At 41.3% G+C, this 20,717-nt stretch overlaps 1 protein-coding gene across 1 annotated transcript in view; it reads right to left on the bottom strand.

Annotated features, from left to right (window-relative positions):
- MYBPC1 (myosin binding protein C1) overlaps positions 1-20,717 on the bottom strand; it is a 69,553-nt gene that overhangs the window by 28,717 nt on the left and 20,119 nt on the right. The window contains exons 8-19 of the mRNA XM_074940488.1: positions 19,791-19,954; positions 16,100-16,232; positions 14,512-14,636; positions 13,220-13,325; positions 10,820-10,990; positions 8,989-9,147; positions 7,099-7,205; positions 5,939-6,072; positions 4,429-4,588; positions 3,376-3,480; positions 2,518-2,706; positions 422-556 (exon numbers count right to left, since the gene is read on the bottom strand). Of these exons, the coding sequence (XP_074796589.1) occupies positions 422-556; positions 2,518-2,706; positions 3,376-3,480; positions 4,429-4,588; positions 5,939-6,072; positions 7,099-7,205; positions 8,989-9,147; positions 10,820-10,990; positions 13,220-13,325; positions 14,512-14,636; positions 16,100-16,232; positions 19,791-19,954 (1,688 nt within the window). The remainder of the gene's footprint in view (positions 1-421; positions 557-2,517; positions 2,707-3,375; positions 3,481-4,428; positions 4,589-5,938; positions 6,073-7,098; positions 7,206-8,988; positions 9,148-10,819; positions 10,991-13,219; positions 13,326-14,511; positions 14,637-16,099; positions 16,233-19,790; positions 19,955-20,717) is intronic.

Here is a 20,717-nt window from a genome sequence, read left to right as displayed (position 1 = left end):
TCCAAAACATGTCAAAATGTGGTTCTCCAGTTTTCTCCAACTGCCAATTAGGAAGTTCATTAGTCCTGCTTTTCCTTTTCCCCCATCCATCCAAATATTTAATCTCTCTGGTGTAGCCAGATTTCATGTCCTCAGGGAGCAAGCTGTGGAAGCCCCTGAACAATGAACTCTTGCACATCAACACAGTGCACTGCCCCCCAAGTCACTAGACTAACCGGATGTTGTTTTGAAATGCCAGATCAAATGTAGGAACGGATAGGTGTGCAGTAGCTAGAAAGGAGCCTGGATGAAACCCCATAGCTTGAGAATTCTGGATGGCTAACTTTTACCTCAAAGCAAGAGTCAGCTCTCATGGAGAAAACGTGGGACAAGTCTCACCTAGTTTAAGCACTAGGAGCATGCTATAGTTGTTGTCACTTACTTCCTTCAAAGCAGTACTCTATAACATAGCCGTCTAAACCTGCTGCTCCAATGTGATCTGGAGGCCGCCATTTCATTGTAACGGTGCTATCAGTTACTCCATCAACTGCCAGGAGAGTTGGTGGACTGGTGACAGCTAAAAATAAAGAAAACATTTGTATTAGCATTAAAGTGTGCACTTATGATATACAGCAAGCGGGAATCTTCTAATTGCTGCCCAAAGTGGCAAAACAGATTCTAGGGCATAGATACTGGAGAATTTAAGGCTTTATTTCTCACCTTTATGAAAGGTGTGTGTTTTATTCTGTCCCATTAGAAATTAAGAAACACCTGCTCAGCAAATAAAATACTGGCTCTCCAGCAACTGCTCCCAGAACTTCCATTTACCAGGCTCTGCAGCACTGATGTATATTTGGATGGATGAGAAGATCCTCAGACCACAGTATTGTTACTCTCAGAAGAGGAGAGGTCACTCTTTCCCTATGCTCCCTAGGACTATGAGTGTCTTCTGTAAAAGGCAGCAAAACCCTACTGACTGAGACGGATTAAGATTTATTGGGATCCTGGAGCACAAAGAACATTTGGGCCCCCCACACCCTGGGGGCCTAGGGGTGCTGGAACTGGGGGAGGGGGTCAAGGCCTTCCACTTTTAAAAGTGGGAGGGCTATACCTGCCCACCTTTTAACATGGGCATAGTAGCATTGGGCAGGCGCGAAGCAGTGCTGGAAGGGGCTGTGCTTCACGGCAGGGGAGCTGATAAGTTGATAAGTGCTCCTGCTATGATGCGCAGACCCTGCTAGTGGCGCCAGACTCTTCCCAGTGCAAGGCTGAGGTGGGCCTTAGCCCCCCCTCTCCACAGGGCCTCCTCTTCCCCCTGGGCAGGGACAGGGACATGGACAGGGTCTGCTCTTGCCACGCTGGCCCCCACCCAGGGCAGGTGGAGGGTCTGAGGCTCCCCACAGTGTCCTGGTTCCCTGGGCAGTTCTTACCACGGCCCAGCTCTGGCTTCTGGCCTGGCCAGGGGGTGGGCCCTTGGGGGGAAGTGAGGGAGCAGGGAGGAGCCACAGTCCCAGTGCCACTGGCCCCCCCATTTCTACAGAGGTGCCAGCATTCCTGCAAGGGCCTCCAAACTGGCTGGAGCCCCTGGGAATGGGCCCTGAGGAGGCCACCACTGCCTACTGACCTAGAGAATAAGGTACTGTGTGTACTACAGGGAAACTGTGTTTATCAGAATCATTTAAAAACATGTGTGTTTCCACAAAGGTGCCAGCATGGCTTTCTGGGACACTGTCCATCAGGTTTAACCAGGTTGGGGCTTACTAGGATCCTGGTCCATGAATAGGGCTCTTAGGTGCTACGACATTACAGATAATAAATAGTCGGGTATGCAAAACTATTTACAATGTGGTTAGTTTTCCCTGGCTAAGAAAAGGTGTTGAAACCACGTTAGCTGTTCTGGGGGAAAGAAATGTAATTTCACTAACATAGTATGGTAGATGGAGCACAGGGCTGGAACCCAGGACCCCCTTAAATCTGAATCCTAGCTCTGCTACCTAACTTACTGGATGATTTTGGCCAACTTAACTACTATTCCCCAATTTTGCCATCTCTATAATGGAGTTGACACCAGTCAACTTACAATGGGTTGAGAGGATAATTTACTGTTTGCACAGGTTTTTGAAACTGCAAAGCACTATGCAAGTGCTAAGTATTATTACTAAAGGAGTAAGTGTGAAAGAAACTCAGATCTCCATATGGAGTTCATAGCACATGACACTGAGCCACTCAACATGAAAATATTGACATTTGATTTTTGGCCAATTTTAAAAATTAATTTCCAGTGCTTGGTTGCTTCCAGAATGGGAGATTTTTATAAGGAATACACAGAGGGACCAAGACTGTCACTGATCCTATTCTCTCATGAATTCTGTCCACTGTATGCCACTCGTGTGCTCTTCTGCGTAAAACATCCCCTTGCTTCACAAAAAGAAGACATTACAAGCAGAAAGTTAGGACTGTTGGATGTGGCTCTTTAAAATTTTATACACAAGCCAATGTTTTAAATGTGCAGATACTTCTATATTCTGGTTTACTCACCCAAGGGAACAAAAGCCTTTGAGGGCATACTTGGTTTGGACATTCCTACTGCATTAACAGCAAATACACGGACCTCATAAGCAACACCTTCAATCATCTTCTTTGGTTCAAATGTTGTTTCTTTACACAGGTCAAAATTCAGTCTCATCCACCTGGAACTTTGTTTCTTTTTCCTTTCAATGAAATATCCTATTGAATAAACATAATTATGTAAACTTAAATAAAGGACCAGCATTTGTACAATCAGATACAAAGCCAAAATGAATGCCATCTTTTTGGCTGGCCAGTACCCCTTTCTGGCTACCACTCTACATTCCTTTCTGATCCTTGGGGTTTTGCAAACAGTTGCAAGTTAGGCTTTCTCCTCCAATTGCAACCATTTTTAAACGTAATATTATAACATCACAGTATTTAGCCCACAGTGATTAAGAGCCCAGGTCTACCAGCTTCTGAGCACCCCTGATGTCCATTTATTGTTGTATATTGGAAGCTGCTCAGCTAGACATGGAACTGTTCCCTAAGTCTGCTAACTCACAAAAAGAACAAAGTTTCAGAGTTTGGTGGTTTATGATAATATGCAAATTACTCACCCAACTCAGCCCTGTCAGAATAGTGGTAATTTAATAACATTACAAGATGGTGAGGATAGTCTTCATGTCTCCAAGGATCTGTAACCCAGATATCCAAGAGAACACCTCTTATAGAGATTAACAGCCATATGATGCTTTTCCTGTTGCTTTCCAAGAATTGAATTTTCCAGAACCAGAGGCTGAGCCATTTCAATTCAGGGTCCATTTCTTTGGAGTTCACTTCCCTTGACCATACTCTGATATCACCAAACAAAAGAAAGGCACTTACCTAAGAGAGGAGACCCGCCATCAGAGGCTGGAGGTTCCCAGTTCATAAAACACCAGTCTTCACCCACCTCAGTCACGTTTGGTGCAAGAGGAGGGTCAGGAACATCTGTTGCAAACACAATAAACATATCTTAATTAGAAGAAAATGAACCTTAAAAAGTTTTTCTAAAATGAAGTAAAGGAGGACACAAAATACTGTAAAATAAACAAAATAAAAATAAAAATTCTTAAAGTGGAATCAGGCTTTTCCATGAGAGCGAGACTAAGAGCAGTTTTCAAAGACAGAATAAATATGTCACAATAATCAAGTCTGGAGGTCAAGAAGGTGTAGTTACTGTGACTAGATACATGGTGGGAAGAAAACGTCAGAATATGCTGGAAATGAAATCCTGTCCTGAGCACTATAGGAATGTGGGCTTCAATGTTTAGCTCAGACGGTCAAAAAGAGCTCCCACTTTGTGAACCCTTTCGACTAATTTGAAGCAAACCTCTTCATAGAGAGGAAGGATGATCTGGTGGCTAGGGTACTATGCTGTGGCTTGTGAGACCCCAGTTCAGTTCCTTCCTCTGCCACAGGCTTTGTGTGTGAACTTGGGTGAGTCACTTATTTCTCTGTGCCTCAGTTCCCTCTCTGTAAAATGGTGATAAAACCTCACAGGGGAGTTGTGGAGATAAATACAGCAAAGGTAGTGAGGTGTGTGCCAAAACGCTATGGAAATGGGAGCCACATAAGTACCTTAAACAGATCATGAGGGTAGACAGCCACTGGACATAAGGTACTTCAGATGTTTCTTTCACCCTACAGCTGATAAGTCTATCTATAAGGCTCCAAAAAGGGTCCCTCTAGAAGGATGAGATCTAGATTGCCAAACACTGGGGTGGGTCACAAAACAGAGGAGCCCTAGGGCACCATAAGAGATATGAAAGACTCATATGAGAAAAAGAAGCTGATTCTAGGGGGGGATTTCTTTAACAAGTATTTATTGAAAAGTGAAGTAGATATGATAAAATCTGCCAGTTTGGTGCTGTGGCCTAGTGCATGAGAATGACTTACCAACCACCTTGATGTTGATATTAGCTGTGTCTTCTCCAGCCTCATTCTTTAGCATTATTTTGTAGACACCTGAGTCATCCCTCTCAGCTATATCAATTACCAAACAGCTGCTATCCGGATAAGTTTCTGCCCGTATTCTGCCACCCGTCTCCATGATCCACTAGGAATCAAAATAAGGGGAGGGGAAACGTAGCATTTTCTGACTTGAGAACCAGAATGAACAAAAATCAAAACTAAAGTACAATACAGTACACTTAAAGGAAAGAAATCTGCAAAACAACTACAGGAACCATCTTGAGCTTTAAATGTAAAGCTCAAAGTTTCAACCACTTACTATACATAAAATGACAACACAAATAAGGGATGGGTCAATCATGACTGGATCCTTTCAGAGACTCTTAGCTTTGACAGTACCATTAAAATTTACTAAGGAATACACAAGGATTTGACCATGTGGTTCTTACTGAAATCAATGAGAACCATATGCCCCTATCTTTGCATGCTGCATTGAAAATATGGAGGTGATAAATTTGGCTTCTTGGAACTATGTGGCCAGAGACAAATCTATGTGAAGTTTTGCATTGCATCACCATAATGAGTTTGCCTGGCTCGTTGTTTCACTATAAACTTGAAACTCCAACAGTTTGTCAAGAGGGTCAGTAACACTTGCAAGCATGGGCTAAGTTATGGCTTTTTGTCAAAACCTTGCAGTTTTACATAAATTATGCAAAAACCAGGTAAAGCATTGGTGGTTTGGACTGTTATGTTTAAATTTTCCGACTGTGTGAACCCCTGTGAAGCAGATGGCTTGAATCTGTGAACCAAAAACCATCAAAATAGAAACTAAAAGCATCAGAAGAGTAGGTTAATTAGGCAACTCCCTTTAGAAATGCAATTCAAGTGCTATTTAAAATGTACTGAGTAGCTGCAGTTCAGCTAGTTTACAGGAAGAACAATTTCCTCAACTGCAGGAATTTGTAGGCCTGTGTTATGCAAACTAGACAATCATAATGGTTCCTTTTAGCCTTTTCCAGGAATCTGTGAGAAGAGCAGTCTACATTCCAATAACAGCACATCTGATATGTTTGGCTCAGTTCTCCAAAGGAGATTGGGTTTTTTTGTCCAACAGAAACATGCACTTCAGCAGAGGAGAGGATTGCGCAAGCTACTCTACACTGTGTCCGATTCATCCCTGCCCTTTATATTGTATGTACAGCAAGACCATTTCATCCAGCTGCATGATTTTAGCTATCCAACCCTTGTTTCAAAATAACACCAAATGGAAAACAACAACAATACATAAATATATATAAAGCTTACTCTTCTCCTTGGAATCAGAATTATGGAGATACAATGTAGTTTAGCAAGTGTCTCCTCATTATCTTTTGCCAGGGTAAGGGCCATACAACTATTAAAACAGATTGACTCACTATGCTGAAAACTATTTTTGGTGAAAAAGGTCCTTCCCCAGACTACAGAAATACGCATATAGTAGCACCAGCTGTTATACCTTATCCCCTTTACTCCACATAACTTTTGGAGTCGGCTCTCCAGAGATTGGGATCTCCAGTCGTAGTTTGTTTCCTGCTACTACTGTCACCGTGTTATCGTCACCAAGACCTTCCAGGTGGAGCCTAGGAGGATCTGAAAATTCAGACATTGCCAAATTCATTATAGTCCTGCCACATTGAGAAGCACATTTGGGTAAGTACAATGACCTGGGCATAATTGTGCAATATAATGCAGAGAAACGTGGTCCAAAACACTCTAAGTTGGGTGCTTCCCTGATATTTTTAACATAGTTGAACCATCTTTTTGGGGGGGGGGAGGGGAGGGGGGGAGACAACCAATCCTATTACCTTTCTTACACCACCCACCTCCAAACATTCTCCAAAGGCCCACAGCAAAGCCATTGATAGGTCACTGCCATTCTCTGTTGTTCTTAGCCTGTCTCCTCTCTCTCTGATACATGTATTTTGTTATATATGGCTCTTGTAACATAACATTATATTAAAGATGTACAGTTTGACAAAGCCACCCCTAATATTCAATGGTTACTATTAATATTAGGATTCATAACCCAGCTAACAGGGCACTATTGAGGGGACAGTCACTGTGATGTTTTACTTTTGTTTGAAAAATTGGGTTCATTAACAAACCACGTATTTAACTGATTTAACATATCTTGGTGAATAAAATTAACCATAGATTGCTTAATGCACTTGGCATGTGGGGCAAAGTGCACCTGTACCACTATTCCTGTATCAAATCAGTTGACAAAAAGTGTCAGAATTCAAATGGGATGGAAAGTCAAAACTTTGAAGAATATAATGCTGCATTCTGCTGTTGTAACGCACGCTACCTAGAGGCCCAGCAGCAAGTGTTTGAAGAAAACTCTTAAAACTTGCTTATTTTTAGGCTTAGAAATTCAGCAGGGGAATCTTTCTTGTGGCTTCAATGGTCTTTGGATCAGGCCCTCAAATCATAACCAGATCATGATTTCTAACTATTTCCCTTGTATTTTGCCTAAGTAAAAACTCAGGTTTGCTAATGGGAGATTGCATTTGTGTTCTGAAGAATTTCTGACCAAAATCTTGGATCTCTCACACAGCACTCACTTTCTACAGGTCAAAGAAAACTTTATAAACTATAGATGCGTCATGCACTTACCTATGACATGTACTCTGCATGGTATGTTAATTTTATAGGCATCTGGTACGAACATGTAATCACCTTCATCATCAACAATGGAGCTTCCTATAACCAACCTGTGGATTCTGTGAAAAATTAAAGAAGAAACCCATTTAAGTTATATTTTGTAGACTTTATGCAGATAAAAGGAAGAATTATTGTTACATCTCAAGTTATAAGTTCACCAGGTCTGCTCATTCGTGTCAGATTGCTGACTCTAAAAAAATCTTTGCTACTGTATGCTAAATAGTGTTTTAGCTGATTAAACTGTTGGTGATTAGAATTTGATTTTCTTGAGAAGGGCATCAAGGAAAGTAGGAATAGTTAGGGCTCTTAATGTTTTCCATTTAATCATGGAAATGGAAAACTACAGGGAGTGTAATCTATTATACTCAGGTGTTTTGAGACACTGCCCATAGGTTGCAATTAGATCTCTATGAGAAAATCTGATGCCCCTTTCCCAGGAACTAGGCCTTATTTTTGTTGGTCCTTCCTTGTGACTCTACTGTTTCTGTCCCTGGAACAGGGTGGCAGGGGAGTAAGCAAGGCACGCTGCTCTCTATCCTATGCCTGGGTGAACTCTCCAGAAATACACAAGACTTTTTTGGGCTCCTGTCTTCTGGTCCGGCTAAGCTATGCTCAGGGCAGGACCCAACTTGAGAGGTGCAGGAAAAGTGGCTTTATACCACCTTTATGGTTCCCGTACCCAAGCCCAGGGTGCCAGGGGCCACAGGTTAGAGCAACGGCAAGGCTATTCTACTGTATGCCAACATAAGGGTCTATTATGCAGCTGGGATTTGTCCCAAGGTGCTCCTTACATTGGGGTGGTGGAAGAGTGAGTAGAGCCAACATGGTAGCATTATACCACCCTTGTGGTCCTTCCTTGTGACTCTACTGTTTCTGTCCCTGGAACAGGGTGGCAGGGGAGTAAGCAAGGCACGCTGCTCTCTATCCTATGCCTGGGTGAACTCTCCAGAAATACACAAGACTTTTTTGGGCTCCTGTCTTCTGGTCCGGCTAAGCTATGCTCAGGGCAGGACCCAACTTGAGAGGTGCAGGAAAAGTGGCTTTATACCACCTTTATGGTTCCCGTACCCAAGCCCAGGGTGCCAGGGGCCACAGGTTAGAGCAACGGCAAGGCTATTCTACTGTATGCCAACATAAGGGTCTATTATGCAGCTGGGATTTGTCCCAAGGTGCTCCTTACATTGGGGTGGTGGAAGAGTGAGTAGAGCCAACATGGTAGCATTATACCACCCAAGAATTCTCCTACACATGTGGAATTCCCAGATACCCGGTTTAGTGTGTTGGTGCAGGGCAAAGGAAAAGTATTGTGGTCGAGGATCTGGCTCTTAGTTTTTTTTAAAATGGAGAAAATAGTAAATGAATTCTGTTCTGAACATTTGACTAATTCTCCAGAGATTTTAAATGCAAAGGGACCTGATAAATGCACATAACTTGCGTTGGCAGAGATGTGAATTCTGTGCGTAATACATGGAAATGGAATAGAAACAGACAGTAAAACAGAAATCTTAAAATGGAATTTCTCTATCATTTCTAATAATTGTTTTAATCTTGCTACTTAATGTCCCACAAGGAGTGCAATACAGAAACTTCAGGCAAAATGCATCCCTTGAATGTAGGTACATCATGAAATATTCCATTATGGCTAATCAACAGTCTGAGTAAACTGACTGAAATAGAGAAGCAGCAGTGAAGATGGTAGCTGACAAATATTGCTCTTATTGTGAGGTCAAATATCTCTGAGGGGGTTGAATGGAAGGGGTGGAAAAATATCAATGGGGCAATTCACACTCTGGCATCGCCTGAGGTCAGTCACTATTACAATTCATGTTTCAGGATGCCTACCTTCCTTTGTGATATAACTTTACATGGTCACTAGCTGAAAGAAGTTGCCCATTTTTGTACCACTTCCCTTCTATGTTCTCAGATATCTCACACTTCAGGGTGATTTCTTTCCCAAGCCTCACCGTCTGGTCTGCTAGTGGCTGCATTATCTTCAGTGGTCTCACTTCAGAAAAGAGAACCATGGAAATTAGTGCTGATATTGTATAACCATTCATGATTTTATTTGGGAGCTGCGACTAGCAGCCATAATCTGAAAATCAGATAAGCGCCCCTATGATTATTAACCAAAAAACCCTCTCATAGCTAAATACTAGTAATATATACAAATCCGATATGCATTCTTTACTTAAGCTGTGAAACATTTAGCTTTCGATTGTTTCATGTAACAGTGACTGAAGTTCTTTAATTGTGTGTATTCTTGAAAAGTGCCATATTGACTGGGTGATGGTACAAGAGACATAATTCCTTCTCTGGTCCACAAAACAGGCAAGGAATGGGCAAACACTGTGCATGCTTTCCTTAACAACATGTCAATGAGGGACCACCTTCATAGGACAGATGGTACATCTCTTCCACTAGTAATTGTAGTGAGACCACAAATTTAAATTTATATATACCAGTGATCACTTATAAGATGGTAGTGGCTTTCTCTCACTTGCAACATGGACCAGATTCAGACTGGTGAACCAGAGATGAAAATTTGTGCATATTAATAATTTTCACAGCCAACCATACTCCTGATAGCTATTATCTTGACCTATTGAAATAGATTAACCAAAAATGGGACATGTTCGCAAACACTGCAGGACTTAATAGGTCTAGAAGAAAGAGAATGAATTCTGCTAAATTATATTCTGTCATAGACACACACACACACACACTTACAAAATGATTAAAAGTATGTTACAATAATTTCCAACACTTGCCCTAAAGTAAAAAAGCAGTAAACTGCAAATGTGCATATGCTTGGCTAGAAAACGTATATTCTAGCCACTTTTAAAGATATATTGCCAAAACCCCAGTGTGGGAGGTTAATTGCATGTATTTCTACGTCGTATTTTCAATATTGTTTCTATTCTTTTTTCTGATGACAAGTCTAAGGGTTGGGGATTAGGGAACTAGTTCCTAGTAGCACTACTCATACTTACAGAGCTGGTTGGAAAAGGCTTATTCTCCCCATGGAAAATGTTGACCCTTCATAAAAAAACGCTGTTTTTTTTTCTGGTTTTGGGTGAAAAAAAATTGCCTTTTGGTTTTCTAATGAAAAAGTTAAAAATGTTGAGAAAAGCAGACACCTTCTGTGAAAAATTTAAGTTTGTCAAAAACCCAATTTTTCATCAAAAACATTTTGACTGAAATTTTTCAACCAGCCCTACTTAATTATCTGTTAACCCCCATAATAGCCAAAGGAAAAGAATGCAATGCACTGATCCTGGAGATTAGCAATAGAAAAATCACTATGAGAAAAATCAGTTGGAACCACTGTCTATCATGATGAGCAATACTCATTGTATCGTTATGCTCCTCCTTGTGCCTGTTTTCAACTGTTGTCCGGTGTCTTATAATTAGATTGTAAGCACCTTGGGACAAGGACTGTCTTTTTGTTCTGTGTTTCTAAAGCACATAGCACAATGGGGTCTTGGTCAATGATTAGGACTCCTACGCACTACGGTAATACAAATAATAAATAAATAAATAAATAAATAAATAAATAATGTTGGTCGGGTTTCCCAGTAGACTCATAGAAATAGGCAAATAGCAATAGTGTACTAGGAAAACAGTTCTGTTACAGGAGTAAAATTTCAAGCACAAATAGAAAGATGTACAGTACTTACAATCAACTGCAAGCTTAGCAGCTGATTGCCCTCCAGTTGTCATCACTGAATAGGTTGCATTGTCTGCTTTTGTAGCTTCATCTATGATCAGAGTGTGTTTTTTACCATCAACCTTAAGTCGGTATCGAGATCTAGGTTCATTGGTCAGCTCCACACCATTCTTAAACCTGATAGAGGATAATAAATATTACTTCCTTAATGAAATTTACCATTGCTAATACTATATCAAGCAAGTTCTGCATGAATAAGTATCCTGAAGAGATTAAGAGAAGCTTTTGTAGAACATAGGGCAAGAGAAAAGATTTAAATGAACTAATTCATTAAAAAGAAAAGGAGTACTTGTGGCACCAAAGAGACTAACAAATTTATTTGAGCATAAGCTTTCGTGGGTTACCGCCCACTTCATCGGATGCATGCAATGGAAAATACACTAGGATGATTTTATATACACAGAGAACATGAAACAGCAGATCGAGGGACGTGATCGTTCCCCTCTATTCGACATTGGTGAGGCCTCATCTGGAGTACTGTGTCCAGTTTTGAGCCCCACACTACAAGAAGGATGTGGAAAAATTGGAGAGAGTCCAGCAAAGGGCAACAAAAATGATTAGGGGTCTGGAACACATGAGTTATGAGGAGAGGCTGAGGGAACTGGGATTGTTTGGTCTACAGAAGAGAAGAATGAGTGGGGATTTGATAGCTGCTTTTAACTACCTGAAAGGTGGATCCAAAGAGGATGGATCTAGACTATTCTCAGTGATAGCAGATGACAGGACAAGGAGTAATGGTCTCAAGTTGCAGTGGGGGAGATTTAGGTTGGATATTAGGAAAAACTTTTTCACTAGGAGGGTGGTGAAACACTGGAATGCTTTACCTAGGGAGGTGGTGGAATCCCCTTCCTTAGAAGTTTTTAAGGTCAGGCTTGACAAAGCCCTGGCTGGGATGATTTAGTTGGGGATTGGTCCTGCTCTGGGCAGGGGGTTGGACTAGATGACCTCCAGAGGTCCCTTCCAACTCTGATATTCTATGATTCTATGATTCTATGAAACAATGGGTGTTAGCATACATGCTATAATGAGAGTGATCAGTTAAGGTGAGCTATTACCAGCAGGAGAGAGGGGGGAAAAAAACCAAAAAACCTTTTGTAGTGATAATCAAGATGGGCCATTTCCAGCAGTGGACAAGAACGTGTCTTTGTTGGGCTTGTCCTGTAGTAGGTGACTTCTGGGTACTCTTCTGGCTCTGTCAATCTGTTTCTTCACTTCAGCAGGTGGGTATTGTAGTTGTAAGAATGCTTGATAGAGATCTTGTAGGTGTTTGTCTCCGTCTGAGGGATTGGAGCAAATGTGGTTGTATCTTGGAGCTTGGCTGTAGACAATGGATCATGTGGTTTGGTCTGGATGAAAGCTGGAGGCATGTAGGTAAGTATAGCGGTCAGTAGGTTTCCGGTATAGGGTGGTGTTTATGTGACCATCACTTATTAGCAGCATAGTGTCCAGGAAGTGGATCTCTTGTGTGGACTGGTCCAGGCTGAGGTTGATGGTGGGATGGATATTGTTGAAATCATGGTGGAATTCCTCAATGGCTTCTTTTCCATGGGTCCAGATAATGAAGATGTCATCAGTGTAGTGCAAGTAGAGTGGGGGCATTAGGGGACAAGAGCTGAGGAAGCGTTGTTCTAAGTCAGCCATAAAAATGTTGGCATACTGTAGGGCCATGCGGGTACCCATAGCGGTGCCGCTGATTTGAAGGTATACATTGTCCCCAAATGTGAAATAGTTATGGGTGAGGAAAAAGTCACAAAGTTCAGCCACCAGGTTTGCCGTGACATTATCGGGGATACTGTTCCTGACGGCTTGTAGTCCATCTTTGTGTGGAACATTAGTGTAGAGGGCTTCTGTATCCATAGTGGCTAGGATGGTGTTTTCAGGAAGATCACCGATGGACTGTAGTTTCCTCAGGAAGTCAGTGGTGTCTCAGAGATAGCGGGGAGTGCTGGTAGCGTAGGGCCTGAGGAGGGAGTCTACATAGCCAGACAATCCTGCTGTCAGGGTGCCAATGCCTGAGATGATGGGGCGTCCAGGATTTCCAGGTTTATGGATCTTGGGTAGCAGATAGAATACCCCTGTTTGGGGTTCTAGGGGTGTGTCTGTGTGGATTTGCTCTTGTGCTTTTTCAAGGAGTTTAATTATTATTATTAGTTTAATTCATTAAGGAATTCATTAAACTAAAAACATATTATTGCTGTCACAGTATTTTTAAAAACAATATTTTCTGATCTTTTCTAGTCACATTTCAGGTTTATATACACAGAAGATTAAATGGTCCTTAAGACACTGCACTTTTCATTCTTGGAGAAAACAGCATCTACTCTGAGGTGGATGAAAGTGGTTTACCATTTCACATTTGCATCCTCTTCAGATACTTCACAGGATAATTCTACTCTTTCACCAACATAGGTATTCAGGTCTTCCAGGGCCTTGGTCACCACCACTGGGGGCTCTATGATGAGAAAAAAATATGGTTTTATGTTTCAGAAACAGAACTAAACAAAATAGAAAAAATGTATTGTAACAGTACAGAAAATAATTATATTTTAAAAATTCTAATGTCAATCATCTTCTTAAGATATTGGCTAAGACTTCGTTTTTTTTCTACTTGAAATCAGTAAGAAGATGGCCCATGTACAAATAGCAGGTATAGTTATTGCAAGATCTGGAGTCAGTTAAAAGAAAAACCTACCTCTTAATCCATTTTACAAACAGTGTGTTAACCTAAATGGATTAAGTGCAGATCCACATTCCTACTTTCCTAAAAGCCCTCCATCCCCCAGAGTACAATGTTCTCATCATACGCTGCGATGGAAATGGCATAGTATTGAATCTTCATAGGCTAGATGCATCCCTGCTTGTTAAAACTCAAGTCAACTTAATAAGCAAGAAAGAATACAACCCTTGTACTACATTAATTTAAAAGGACACAGACAACTATTTGATAGGGTTTTTAGTCACTATTGTTTTAAATAGCTTTTTGATATATATGAAATGGCTTTTCTTTTCCTGTAATTTTTCTTCCTACAAACAGGAGTTTCCCTTCAATTTTCTAATGCAGCTTTAACCGAAAGGCTTGCCTTTTACTCAGTTTCCTGCTTGTGCACCAGTAGCACCATCAGTGATTCCAATAAGAATGTTAACAGCACAAATGCAGGGAGACCTGGAGAACCAGCCACCAATCCATGCTCTTGAGAGAAAGAAGAGTTTTCTCTTAAGGTCAGTGGCCTAAATCTACAGCTGGAAAGATTGGTTTGTGATGATTTTCAAAAGTTCAGTTGGCTTGAGTCTACTGAGTATCATCAAATCTCTGTGCTGCTAGGAAGGCTAACACTGTAGTCAGTGGATCCCCAAAATAGGTTGCAACCTACAGAGGATCACAGCTTCACAAAACTTCTATATGCTGAAGTTACCACTAAAACACTAAGAGGTGGAGGAAAGAAGAATCAATAAGGTTGTCAAAGAGATAGAGAGAGATCGTAGGGAATGAGGAGGACAGGACATACAGACACACCCTGGGCCAGAGCCTCACCTAATGTAAATCACCATTGTTCCAATAGATTGAGCCATGCCGATTTACAACAATTAAGGATCTGGCCTGCTGTATTAAAACTAAAAAGCAAGATGATGTACGCTACCTCTTACAAACAGTTCTGTGGAGCATTTCTCATCACCAGTCGTCACATGATAGCGGGCGTCATCTGCCATTGTGCAGTTATTGATGAACAAAATTCGCTGGTTACCTTTGTGCTCAAAAATGTACCTGTTTGAATTTGCACAGAGCAACCCAGAGTTAGAAAAACTTGGTCTCTTTTGTTCTCCTTTTAACTACAAAACGTTCAAGGGATTATTGTGGGGGGAAAGCCTGTTTTGTGCATGGCTTTGGAGTGGATGGCCTGAAAGGTCTTCTCCAGCCTTAACAAGGATGGAGATGTGGTAGTAAATACCTAGTAGCAAGAAAAGCTATAGGCTTGTTTTGCACCTAACTCCTTTGGCACATTTGAAAATCCCAGCCACAATTATTTGGAAAAATAATTGTAAACTGGCTCTTGAAGATAGCAGAACAAAGTGGGTATCTGAAGTCCTAGACCAGTAAAGGTAAAAATAACCAGTAACAGGAGCCTAGGCTTCATTCTGACACTCTTAACAGGTTTTTGAGGTACAATAACAGCTGAGGTGAAGAAGTTACCATTATTGGTAGGCCAGATGGCTCAGGGGAGTTGTAACGGGATATGGAGCATTTCACCTTTATGTCACTGGTTCAGATTTGCTTCACCTCAGTAATGTCCAAAACTTATTAGCATTTGACAGAGGTTCTGCAGCCTGTGTGAAATGAGTTGGTGGTTTCAGTTCAGCGTCTGCAGGATGGGTGTCCACAAATCAGCCTGTGGTGGAACCCTGAATCGGTCAAGGCAGATTAAGGGATTAAAGAGAAGACGCCTAGACTTTCTGCATGATGGCGGTCATTTAATACTGGGCCAAATCCTGCACCGGCTAATACTGAGAAGGGAAAGCTACTCACTGAGTCCTCTGTACAGGGGCCTTGCTGGTAAGGATGTTCTTGGCAGGCTAATGCAAGCAGTGAACTGGGATTTTGAGTTGAGTACATTTTACTGTTCCTGGGAGCAGGGTCACCTTGACCTTATCCATTGATAGATAATAAGTGGTGCTGACCTTAGCATAAGCGATAATTGATTCAAGGAGCATTGGACATACCTGCTCCCTCCCCTATCTTCCCAACCACCACTCCCCTAATTTATAGACTCCCCTCCACCCTCCCGGTGACATGACGCATGGTCTGGTATATTAAGCCAGCCATCTCTCCTCCAAGTCACGCTGCAGAACCGCTATGGAGTAATTCTGACCATACCATTTCCCAATCCCTTACAGATTAGAGGGCAGAGTATAGTTCAGTATGTTTTGTTGTGGGAATATAGTTTACATTCCTCTCTATTCCTGGGGATGCAGAGAACACTCTATATTAATACTGAAGCATACTGTGGATTGTTCTTTGAACTATAGTTCACTGGCACCTTTACAGCGTGCATATAACTTATATGTAGTTTGATTATGATAAACAGTCTGCAAAAGAAGTTGGTGTGAGCTTGGTCACCAAGAGGGGTAAATCTACACAAAACAAATCCAGCGTTAAGGGAAGATGCAATGTGTTAGTTCAGCGAGAAAGTGTGTGGAATTTATTTGACGTGTTTAGTAAAAATCACTTACTTTGTACTTGGTCGTATTTCTTGGCCATTTTTATACCACTTGAGCTCCACCGTTGGATCTGCCAACTCCACCACAAACCTTACTTTACCTCCTTTATCCACCTGATATGCAGGATCCAGAATTTTGGAAAAAGCTATTGCAGGGTGTATGAAAAGAAGAGGAGAAACAAATGAAAATTTGCATGTTATAACGACATTGCATAATGCAAAACCCAACTGGGACTGATACAGTACATAACATGGAACCATTTATAATGAACTTAACTACGATGTAACTCTCTGTTGTTTTTGTTATTGCTACTTAGGCCAACCCTGAAGTCCTTACTCAGGTAAAATTCCCACTGAATTTCCTGTTGTCAGAGTGAGCACTTTGTGGTTTGCCTAAGAGTGAATGAAAGTCCCAAATTGTTTCAATGGATTGGAATATGCAAACTGCAGTTCCTTTTATAGTGGAACTGTACAAAACATTATAAAAATACCTGAAACCAGGCAAAAGTAGTCCAGTTTCAAATTTCATTACAAGCTCAAAACTCTAATGAGGTTTGTCAAAGGATTCATTCAAGTTTGCAAATCTGCTTAAGCAAAATCTGGTCTGAGTTATAATTTTGGGCCAATTTGTGGCTTTGTATAAAAATCATATAAAATGTATGGTTTCACTTCATTTAAACATGGTAAAGCCTAGAGGTTTCAAGAGAATTTCACTTTGGGTTTTTATTTACATTCAGGCACAGAAGTGAGACTCAGAGGAACACGTCCCCAGTGGACTGAAAGTGAAGAAAATGTTCCCACAGATAAATTGTTCATAGCTAATTACAGTGTAGTCAGTCTCGGTGTGACAGCAATTGCAACTTCATGCAGTATCTTTGGGGGAGCAGATTGTATTAAATTTAAGTATCACTGTGGGTCAGGGATTATATGTATGATTGTGTTTCTACTCCAGGAGGGAGGGTTACCACAGCTCCTTCAGGAAGTAGAACTGTGTGTGTATGCGGGAGGGGGTGAGTAAGGTAAATCACTCATGTTGTAAACACCTCCAGAAAGGTATCTTCCCTTGGGGAGGTTTACATATTCCAGTTCAAACTGAGTTTCTAGAGACTATAAAAACAAAGAAAACAAACATTTTGGCTTAAAAGCGGTGTGTTTAAGTTGACTCAGGACCTTTTTTTTAAGGGGGAAAGGGGGGCTTCTCCCTTGCAAAAGGATTGGAGAGACTTTGGCTTACTAGGGCCTCATAAAACTGACGGGTGACCTCTGATAAGCTTTTAGCATACGCATAGGAACTTCCATTGTTTTTTATGTTTTCTCTGTAATGCTTTTACCTTAAGAATAAATGTGCCTGCTTAGCAAGAGCTGTGTGGTAACTTGTAACTGTTGTCAACACATTGTTCGTAGCCCACAGAGAGAAAAAAACAATGCACAGGCACTGACTGTAAGGCAAACTGGCTTGCTGGGAATATCACAGAGTAAGGCAGGAAGTTGTGCAGCCTGAAAACCCCCTGTCAGAAGGGAGTGGCAGCAGGGTTCCTTCCCAGAGACAGGTGGCAGCTGAACACCTGAAACTTGACTGGGATCTCCTGGAGTGGACCATGGAGGTGGGGATACAGGTGCAGTTATCCTGAAACTGACACTCAGTTTATAGTGCAATTAGTGGGGGGTGAGAAGAAAGGTCTCTACAGATCTGCCAAAGCTAAAGATTTTCCCCAAGGTCTATAGGTTTTCAGACTCTCCTACAGGTCTGCAAGGAAAACCCCAGCAGCAGAAAAAAACCTCATTGGTTAGGCAGCCTCTCCCCAGAGAGTGAGAGAATAGAAAAGGCAGCTAATCAGAGTTGCTGCAGGTGCTGAGGGACATCCTGGTCCTTCACCCCTTGGAGCAGTTTGTATTCCTTTCCCATTCTTCCTGCTAAAAGATTCAAATGTCCTTGTGTGTAGCTGGGGTGAAGCTGTTCCTGCCAACTCTGCAGTTCCTGCTTTGATTCCCAGCACTGCTCCTGCACCAGGACTGGGAGGGAAGCTGAAGATTCTCCCTGCATGGCTCCACCTGCCTCTCCCCCTTTAGATAGAGTTCCACCGAACAGAGGAACTACCATAGTGGTACAGATCAAAGGCCCATTTAGTCCAATACTCTCTCCTTCAACACTGGCCAGTGCCAGATGCTTCATCAGATGAGGAACAGTACCCATAAAAGTCAATTGTGCAATAACATGGCTATGGTGATGGAGATGGGTAACTTCTCCCTGACCTCAGGAATTTGGTGGCTGACTTCTATCCAGAAGCAGAGATTTGATGTTGTATGTAAATTTTTGTGCCAGTTTAGAGCAAGTTTATTCAGACATATGCTTAATCCCTTTTTGAATCACACTAAGTTCATCACTTCAATAATATCTTTTGGCAATAAATTCTACAAATTAATTAAATGCTATCTTTAAAAAAATACCATAAGTATTTCTTTTTATTAATTTTAAATATGTTGCTCTTCATTTACATGGACTGTCCCCTTGTTTATGTTTTATGAAAAGGTAAATAGGAGTGAGAGAATGACCTTTTCTATAACATTCATTATGAGTTTGTATGTTAGAAGAGTTGAACCATATTATAGTATGAAGGGACAGTTTAAATCCAATTGCTTTTAACAGCCAAGGAAAAAAAATGGATCTCTGATTGTGTAAATGACAGTAGATAATTTTAAATTTCCAAGCAAGACTGAAGCAGCAGAACCATTTATTTTACTTCTGGTAGTACTCGACATAGTTAAATAAATGTACATTATTTCTGGATTTATTGGCCTAGAATATCTGGTGTGGCCAAACTGTGCTCAATGCAGAACCAGAGAGATTGAGCAAAGGTGGCCCTAATATCATCTTTATGGTCCCTCAATACTGTTACTGGCCAGGGGTTTCTCCAGTCTCTGGCATAAGTTAAAGCACTTTAAAGACTGCTCTAACTTACACCCATCTGCCAGTGGCCCCAGTGGACTGATCCAATAGATAGGGATCACTGGGATACAATAAGGCCTTGGCCATGCTCCCTTTTCTCTGGGAATGCTTCCTGACCTGTGTTCTGGGAGGGAGATATCTTCGACACAAGGGGAATTCTCTGAGGAACCAATGGAGCAACACAAGTATCTGGAATGAAACTGAGAAGTGCCCCGGTATACAAGCACCTGCCAGACAGTTACCTTGGACAGAATTGTGTGCATGTACATATGTTGCACTATTTGCATTACTAAGCATCTTGGGTGGGGAAGGACAGTCCTGAATCAGCCTACCCCTGCACCCAAAGGAGTGTTTGTGCACTAGCCAGGATCTCAGTGAAGCTGAGCGAAGTTTCAAAATTAAGTACAAAAATAAATGGCGAAGAGCAAATAAGATGTTTAGATTATTAAAGTTGAGGAATACTAAAGTGTTACTCCTAACATAGAGTCTAAATTACGCAGTCCTTAACCAAGCAAAAAACTCCCTTGCAAGTCAATGGGAGTTGTGCTCAATTAAGAACTGCAATTTGGCACACAGGACATTAGTGATAAATACCGAATGGTATGTGGCTTTTATGTTAAGCACTGTGAACCAAAACCTGCCTCTGGTTTACTCCCTGTACAACTTGAGTGGAGTTTCACTGTGTGTAAATCAGGTTAGAGCTTGTCCCCATATATTTCACAGACTTTGCCTCACCCTCTCTCGCAAGAAGTCATACCTGCACTCTTCTTCTCTTCTCTGCGCATGCGTTTCAGACGTTTTAACATGCCTCTCAGATCAGTGATACCGTACTGAAATGCAATCTTCTCATATTCATTGGGATTAGCATTCTTCAGGAGCTCCCACACATCTATCTCTGGCTCTTCCTCTTGTTTAATCTCCCTAACAGTAGTAAAAAAATATTTTTTTTTTATGTAGCACAGTTAATGAGACTTCAGTGCATTAGAAAAGAAAGGGACAAGTGGGTATTAAATCTATGGTGAGATTAGAAAAGTTTTGGTTAAGATTTGAAGATTTAAATCAAAGTTTTGATTCACTTAAGGATGGACCGGAGCTGGGTTCTGGATTCAAACCTAACCTCAGGTTAGTTCTGGATTCAAACTTTTTCACAGAACATGAGGTAACTAAATCAAGGGTTCTGGTTTTGTCTCTTATAGACGGATGGCTAACTATGAAATTCAGATCCTGATCCAAACTTCTCCTGTATTTTGGAGAAGTTTGAATCCAAGGTTCTTTTTTGGGATGTCCAAGTATCATCAATCTGTGGGAAATTTTACATCCTAAGGAAAAAAATATTTGAAAATACAGTAGTATAATAAGGCTTGATTCTGATTTCACATAAACCAGTTTCTCATACTGCTGTAACTTCATTGACTTCAGTGAAGTCACTTGTGATTTACACCAACATAACTGAGATCACAGTGTAGTGTATAAATTCTATAGTTATAAAAGAGGCCTTTATTCTTTGAATGTAGACCACAATTCTGCAATTGTTTCTGGTAGCAGGGACACACACAGAACCTCGCTGAAGTCATCGGCATAAGGGTACACCTGTTGTCAGGAATTAGTGCTTGCAGCTGAGCCTGGGACAGACTAGCTTCACCTCCCTAGTGAGCAACAGAGGACTTATAGCTGAATCGCACTT

The sequence above is a fragment of the Natator depressus genome, chromosome 1, assembly GCF_965152275.1.
Source record: "Natator depressus isolate rNatDep1 chromosome 1, rNatDep2.hap1, whole genome shotgun sequence".
NCBI classification, from domain to species: domain Eukaryota; kingdom Metazoa; phylum Chordata; order Testudines; family Cheloniidae; genus Natator; species Natator depressus.
Note: the sequence above shows the minus strand (reverse complement) of the source record. Positions and strands in the feature narration are given on the sequence as shown.